At 30.8% G+C, this 7,582-nt stretch overlaps 1 protein-coding gene across 2 annotated transcripts; it reads left to right on the top strand.

The window, feature by feature from the left end:
- Positions 1-2,613: 2,613 nt before the first annotated feature.
- On the top strand, positions 2,614-6,712 carry LOC143583469 (MLO-like protein 12). 2 transcript variants are annotated; one of them, XM_077065771.1, is made up of 15 exons: positions 2,614-2,777; positions 2,889-2,946; positions 3,045-3,283; positions 3,376-3,492; positions 3,659-3,719; positions 4,293-4,381; positions 4,466-4,540; positions 4,640-4,734; positions 4,896-4,945; positions 5,316-5,356; positions 5,436-5,609; positions 5,766-5,801; positions 5,933-6,000; positions 6,098-6,158; positions 6,265-6,712. In XM_077065771.1, the coding sequence occupies exons 1-15, from the start codon at positions 2,655-2,657 to the stop codon at positions 6,679-6,681; spliced, it is 1,704 nt and encodes a 567-aa protein (XP_076921886.1). In that variant the 5' UTR covers positions 2,614-2,654; the 3' UTR covers positions 6,682-6,712. The 2 variants fall into 2 exon arrangements, with proteins under 2 accessions (XP_076921886.1, XP_076921885.1); XM_077065770.1 differs by having other exon boundaries at positions 5,766-5,807.
- The last annotated feature ends 870 nt before the right edge of the window (positions 6,713-7,582 follow it).

Genomic DNA, 7,582 nt, shown 5'->3' with positions numbered 1-7,582 from the left:
TAACACTTATGAGTGTTCATGGTTATGGTTAGGGTCAAACCGTGAAACAGTTTAAACCGGATATCGGTGTGGTTTCACAGTTGATGTTTTTACTTTTGGTCGGTTGGCTAAAATTATCATTCATCATATTATGATCCTCTAAGGTATCATATTTTGCTGATGCTTATTAGGATTGACGGTACGGTTAAATTAATAATTATTTTAATCAACATTTATTATCATAGTTTAAACTGTAAAACCAAACTGGAACCATACCGTAAGTAACATTTTGGTTTCAATTTTTAATGGTTAAGTTTTGGTTTTGGACGACAAAAAATAATACTAACGTTAGGCTCACAAGTTTAACTTAAAAACCATCAGAATCGGCATTGACGTCCTTACGTAACATATTAATTTGTTTAAAATTTAAAAAAATTATAACAATATCATATTCAAATTAAAGAGAATAAAATTTTCGTTTTTATGATGCAATTTTTCTACAAAAATATTAACGTATGAAAAAGTTATTGTCGTTCAAAAATCATGAAATTAAAAACATAATATGGTTAAAGATGAGGGGGTAAACTTGCAAGTTGGATAAGTTATGTTATGTTTAAAAGACAAGTTTAACTCTAGTAACACATGTAAATTATGCATTATAATTTGTAAAACTCTTAAAATCAAATGTCTTAATTTACCCTTGTCTCATGTATTATATATAGTATAGGTATATGAAATACACATTAAACGAGTTTTAAGGTACATTATGAAGGAACATAATATATGAAAGTTACAACACATAATAAATTCAGTTTGTCTTTAACACAATTTAGTATATGTGAAAGTTAATTTGTGTGACTCAGTAAGTCATATTGTATTGGATTCTGAAAAAAAAAATTAACATTGTTCAAAATAGACAATGTTGATCACTAGCATATCCTTTAAATGGTGTAACAATATATAATCCTCATTTAAGGTATTTATCAAACACTTGGTGTGCACTATGTTTATCTTTAATTTTATGCTTCTTTCATTATCAAATAACTCCAAAAGCAATATATCACCCTCTTTTTTAAATATTAATTATCCAAACAAATAAAACTTCAAAAAGCAAAAGAATGAGATACATACCTATAGTGAATTATTGCAGAAAAAACTTCTTCCTTTAATAAGCAAATTTATGTTTAGCGAACGAAGGCAATCACAGAATGGATATGTAACCACGTAACTATATCAAAGACATCAAACAATCAACAAGCTCACCATAACGATGTTCCTAGACAGATGTAATCTTCCGATCGGTAAACATAATCACAGAATCTTTACTGAAATTACATAAAGTAAACTGAGATCTACAACTTTATCATAAAAAAATCAAACATCATAAACCCTAAGTAAAATTATAAACACAATCAACCAAGTATAGCTCATTTTAAACAAATTCCAATAAATATAGATGCAATTTGAAGAGAGAGTATTTAAGAAAGCCATATTTAGAGGTTAAAAAGGGAAGAAAAAATTTATGAAATTTTTAAAATGAGGGAAATGAAAGCACTATATATTAGTGGGAGGAAACTTCCAAATCTTAAACAACTTAGTTTTTAATAAACAACGCTATTTACCATAAGTTCAATAAACAACAATATTTTTCTCTTATTTACAACGGTTTTCAATGGTGGGTGGGAACCTCAAAACTTTAAACAACGCTAGCTTTCAATAAACAACGCTACTTTACAATAAGTTTAATAAACAATGCTAGTTTTCATCTAATCTACAACGATGGGAGGGAACCTCAAAACTTCAAACAATACTAGTTTTCAATAAACAAGTGCTACTTTTCAATAAGTACAATAAGCAACGCTATTTTTCTTCTTATTTACAACGGTATTCAGCTGTCAAGGAAACCTCAACATTTTAAACAACGCTAGCAATCAATAAACAACACTACTTTTTAATAAGTTCAATAAACAACGCTAGTTTCTTCTTATTTATAACAAGTTTAGAAAATTGTTCTTTTTAAAACGGTGAATTACATCTTATTCAATGGTTGACCTTCATGCCGTTGTAAAACATTTTTATGACCGGTGCTAATAGACGTTTTTGTAGTAGTGATAAGTTTAAAGTGTTCGAGTCATTGTTGGTTTAGTTTTGTGTCTGGTATAAATAGATTGATAAGGCATCATAATTTCTTGAATCAAGTATTTTAGTTTTATCATAGTAAAGAAAAGAGTTGAACGAGTTATTCAAATATCGTGTGGTTCGTTTTCGAGTTTGAGGCCTAATTTCCAACTCTTTATATTATCATTATTGGGTATATACATACGACTTTCAAAAAGTAATTAACTAATTAAGTTTAGTTTATCTAGTATAGATCGGTTAATAATAGAGTAGTAGCGTTTTGAGAAAATAACTCAAATCAAAATATTAAAAACTTTAAAAGCATACACAAGTCTTCCTCCTTGTGTACGCGTTGTAGAGCCAAAATATCGGCCTTGAATTTCTTCCTTATAAACTCATGACTATTAATTGTAAAGAAAATTACAATTGCTCTTATGTCAATGTCATTAATTAAATTCTATATCTATATATATTAACTGAAATTATTTCCATACAACATTCTATACGTGACCGCCATTTCGTGCTGCTGATCGATTTTTTAAACCGAATCCGATATTATGGGAGGAGCAAGCACAGGAAGATCTTTGGAAGAGACGCCTACATGGGCTGTGGCTATTGTCTGTATTGTCTTGATTGCAATCTCCATTGTTATTGAAAAGATCATCCACATAATTGAACATGTAAGCATATATATACACAACGCTAGCTACATATTAATTGTTTCTTTTATAATAATAATAATTATTAAATTTATTATTATTTGTAACTGACTAAAATTTGTTTGAAATCAGTGGATCAAGAAGAAACAGAAACCAGGTCTATATGAGTCACTAGAAAAGATCAAAGCAGGCACGTGTATATACTATATATACTAACTACAAATAACAAATTATTCTTAACATAATATTTGAGCTGCTTTTGATGTTGTTTGCTCTTTTGGTACGTAGAACTTATGTTGCTAGGATTCATATCATTGCTACTGACGGTAGGAACGACTCCGATTACACAAATATGCATATCCAGAACCGCAGAGTCCGGTTGGCATCCATGCAGCAACAAGTTTGAGCAGGCATCAGATGGAAATGAAACACAGAGTCGCCGAAGACTCCTCAGTTTGTCCGGGACTGGTGACAGCCACCGTCGCATTCTGTCGGGAGGCAACGGGAACAACAAATGCGCAGAAAAGGTAATATGTTAATTGTTTTATTTGATAAAATAATATAATTATAATTAATGTGAAGAATAAGACACGGATTTGACTTATTTTGTAAAATGCAGGGAAAAGTGTCGTTTATGTCTTATGATGGGGTCCACCAACTTCATATATTCATCTTCGTGCTGGCTGTATCTCATGTTTTTACTTGTATTCTCATTATGACTTTTGGTAGATTGAAGGTAACCTAACTATAGAACAATATTAAATCTTTTGCCAAGAACACAAATGAAACAAATTTAAACCATTCAATTTTTTTTATAAATGGTTTATACTTTTTTATGTTTTTTACCAAGATGACCTTGTGCATGGAGAAGACATATTAACGGTTTGATTATGTTGGTATAGATGAGAAGGTGGAAACAATGGGAAAAGGAAACAAAAACGGTAGAGTATCGATTCTCACATGGTATGTACAACTTCAAATATTCACATCAAGAAGCAATTGTGTGATGGACTTATGGGTCATAGTTCACTGAGGTCTCTTGACTTAGACAAAAGCTAAGCCCGTGCTAAAGGCTAAAAGTTTTTCCTTTAAACGACAAAAGGTTATATTATGTGCTAAAAGCTAAAAGTTATATCATGGGAGTGAAAGAAGATCCGGCCGAATCCAAAAATTTGAATGGAAAATCTAAAATTCTGAATCTGTATTATTCAAAATTTTTAATATTTGAATTTTCGGACTTGTTGGTAATTTAAAAAAAAATGAATAGTGCGGATATCTGAAACCCAAAATTCGAAATTTAGTTACTATGAATTATGGTTTTAGGTAGGTGAATTATGTTATGTTTCTTGACTTCTTACATTGCTATTTTGGAAAAATGTAGCAACTAGTAATTTTGTGTTGACATTTTTATAACAATTTTGTGTTCTATACAAAGAAAAAATTTTGGAGTATCCAAAATTTCAGAACTGAAAACAATTATCCGAAATGTTATTTCAAATATCCAAATTTAAACACCCTAAGTTGTATATGATATAGATTCAAAAAGATTCAGATTTACAAGAGACACGTCTTTTGGTAGAAGACACGTGAGTTTTTGGAGCCAATCCCCTGTTTTACTTTGGATTGTAAGTTAATTTCTATATATGCTATATCTTCATGTTCATGTTATCAACTATCTTCATATACTAACCTTTTGACTATTATTTTAGGTCTGTTTCTATAGACAATTTAATAGATCGGTGGCTAAAATCGATTACGTGACGTTAAGACATGGATTCATCATGGTAACTAAGCCTTTTAACTAGTTTCATTTATAATCCATGTTATTTTATATTATTAATTTTATCTTAATTAATTACTATAAGTTATTGATTTGTTTTTAGGCACATCTATCACCACAAATCAACTCAAGATTTGATTTTCAAAAATACATCAATAGATCACTTGAAGAAGATTTTAAAGTCGTTGTGGCAATCAGGTGGCTACCTATATTTCACAATCTATGTTTAATTTATATTAATGTTTGTTCAAACTCGTCTATCCATCATTGAAATGAAATGACGACCTGTGGTTCCAAACCTATAACATATAGCCATAATTAGTTTTGTTTTAATTGCTTTTATCTTATTTTCATGCCAGTCCACCGATTTGGTTATCAGTTGTGGCGTTCTTGCTCTTCAATACTCACGGTGAGCTTACGTTTGTATTTAGAAGGCATAAAAGGAAAATCATCAACATGACCATCTTGACGTATTCGTTTGACAAAATAGGCTTGTCTATTTTTATTACAAAAGTATCATTATACTGTTTTGTTTTTAGTTAACAAATTGTTACATTCAACCAATAGACTTACGTCTAGCGCAAAAAAATGAATCTACTGCACCAGATGAAAATCTGTTGCGCCTTGCGCTAAGGGACATTTTTCAAACATTGCATTAAGAATTTTTAAAAAATTCTAAAGCATATTGTCAAACTCAATGATCAAGATACTAATTTTGATGATTTTCCCTCTTTTTAATTCTCTCTTACAATAACATTTATAATTCTTTGTCTGGACAGGATGGTATTCTTACTTATGGCTACCATTTGCCCCTTTGATTGTAAGTATTAATGTCTAATTATGTACTTAACTATATGGTTTTTATATACATGCATGGCTACTAATGATTGATTGTGAAGATTGTTTTAGTGGTGGGAACAAAACTACAAGTGATCATCACAAAAATGGGATTGAAAATTGAAGAAAGAGGAGAGGTTGTGAAGGGTGTACCGGTGGTTCACCCCGATGATGGTCTCTTTTGGTTCAACCGCCCTCGTCTCCTTCTCCACCTCCTTAATTTTGTTCTCTTTCAGGTTATTATATACGTGTTACATTTTGTTTCTAATTCTTCACTTTAATTAGGAAAAATCACCAAGTTTCGAAGATTTTGCAAAACAACTAAAGCATATTTCCATATTGATGTATAATTGGATCCATAACCAAATTGTGTTTTAATATGAAAACCGCAGAATACATTTCAGCTAGCCTTCTTTTCGTGGACCGCGGTAAGAGCTAGAGATGCATGCTCCAAACTTTAATCATGCATATATAAATAACCATGAATCCAACTGAAAGTAATATTTGATATTGAATAATATCTTGTTAAAAAAATTTTATTTTTTTTCTTGTGATTCAGTACCAATTTGGATTCAAATCTTGTTTTCATGAGCATATGGAGGATATTATCATCAGAATTACAATGGGGTCAGTTAGTCAGTCAGTCGCCATATATTTTATGCTTCAATATTACTAAATACGTAAAATCCTGCAGATAAATTAATTTATTTATATAACTTCTCAGGGTTTTAATCCAGATCCTTTGCAGTTATGTCACTCTTCCTCTATATGCCCTTGTCACACAGGTGAATATTTCAAAGTGTAACTTGATAAAATATTTCTTTTATCAACATTATAAATATAGTTGGTTTATTAATTATTATAACATTTTATAAGCTTTGATTATTGTAGATGGGTTCCACTATGAAACCAACAATATTCAATGACAGAGTGGCAAATGCCCTGCGAAAATGGAGCCATACCGCGAGAAAAAGAATAAAAGAAAACAAGAAGTCGGGCCACGTAACACCATCCAGCGGCCATAGTTTGTCCCCGATTCACCTTTTAAGTCACTACAGAAGCAATATTGATAACCTTGATCAGACTTCCTTGACTGGATTAAACATAAATAATGATGAGACTTATCATGTTAATGGCCCATCCTACCCGGCAGGCTGCCCCACGAGTGGAGGCTCAACTTGTCATCATGAGATCGAACTCAGCCACATGGACCAGAGTATGGACCAGGTCCATGAACCTAGTTTATCAGAAGTTGCATCATGTTCTGATGCCACAATTAAACTTGAACATGAGGTGATGATAGAATAGGGGCTCCTAAAGATTCTTCTTTTGAAGATGAACCACATGTGTGATTGAATATTTTAACAGATATGTAGCAATATCATCAATAGATGACTATTTAGTTGATATTGTATTACAGTGTATTAATTATGAACTTATGATAATACATTTTCTAATATATATGCTTTATGTATAAGTTCTTTTTATGATGGTTTGATATTGTTTCTAGTCTGCCCTTGTGTCATATTAGAACCATTGAATGAGAAGATATTTAGTAAATAAAATTAGTTTTAGTTTAAGTTGACTAGCGTGTAATAACTCGCGCTCCTTCACGATTTGATAAGCATTTCATAAGTTATAAAAAACATATAAGTGACGTATGAAAATAATTTAAATTCAAATAAACAAACCATGAAAATAAAAAGAAAATCAACAAGTAAAAAGGAAAAAATAAACACTCATAGAAGCATTCGGTGGGAAGTTCGCAGTTCATTCAATTGTGTAGTCCATGAACGTTCAGTAATGTTTTTGTTTGTGTTCATTCATTTCCATTTAGTTATGTTAGTTTGCATTTGTTTACACTCTTTTTATATATTTTGCCATTAATAAGGGTTTTTTTTACATATATTTTATATATTTTCTTGTTTATTATTTTAACATTTAAACTTTTATATCTTTATGATTACGTTATTTTTACTTTTATACAGGAAAATAGAAACCTTAGTATTCACTTCTTACAAGTCAAATGGTAGTTTCCTTTTTCCTTCCTCTAACCTAACATCGCTACTTTTATGAATCGTTCACCACTCGACAACCTCTTATCAGGGCTCCAGTTCGCCCCTAGTCATTTGCCAGTCAAATTTTGAGACATTGTTTTAGGTTAATTATGTCAAGTACTTCGTATTTATGTTGGAATGTAAAATGATAA

The sequence above is a fragment of the Bidens hawaiensis genome, unplaced genomic scaffold (assembly GCF_021521415.1).
Source record: "Bidens hawaiensis isolate Kalapana, Puna unplaced genomic scaffold, B.hawaiensis_p1.1 tig00032405_1, whole genome shotgun sequence".
Taxonomy (NCBI): Eukaryota; Viridiplantae; Streptophyta; class Magnoliopsida; order Asterales; family Asteraceae; genus Bidens; species Bidens hawaiensis.
Note: the sequence above shows the minus strand (reverse complement) of the source record. Positions and strands in the feature narration are given on the sequence as shown.

Bases quoted from the DNA above. Each gene is read 5' to 3' on its own strand.
- LOC143583469 (XM_077065770.1), top strand. From the start codon at position 2,655: ATGGGAGGAGCAAGCACAGGAAGATCTTTGGAAGAGACGCCTACATGG. The intron at 4,382-4,465 runs GTAAGTTAATTT...CTATTATTTTAG, and splicing joins CCCCTGTTTTACTTTGGATT to GTCTGTTTCTATAGACAATT. The intron at 4,735-4,895 runs GTGGCTACCTAT...TTTTCATGCCAG, and splicing joins AAAGTCGTTGTGGCAATCAG to TCCACCGATTTGGTTATCAG.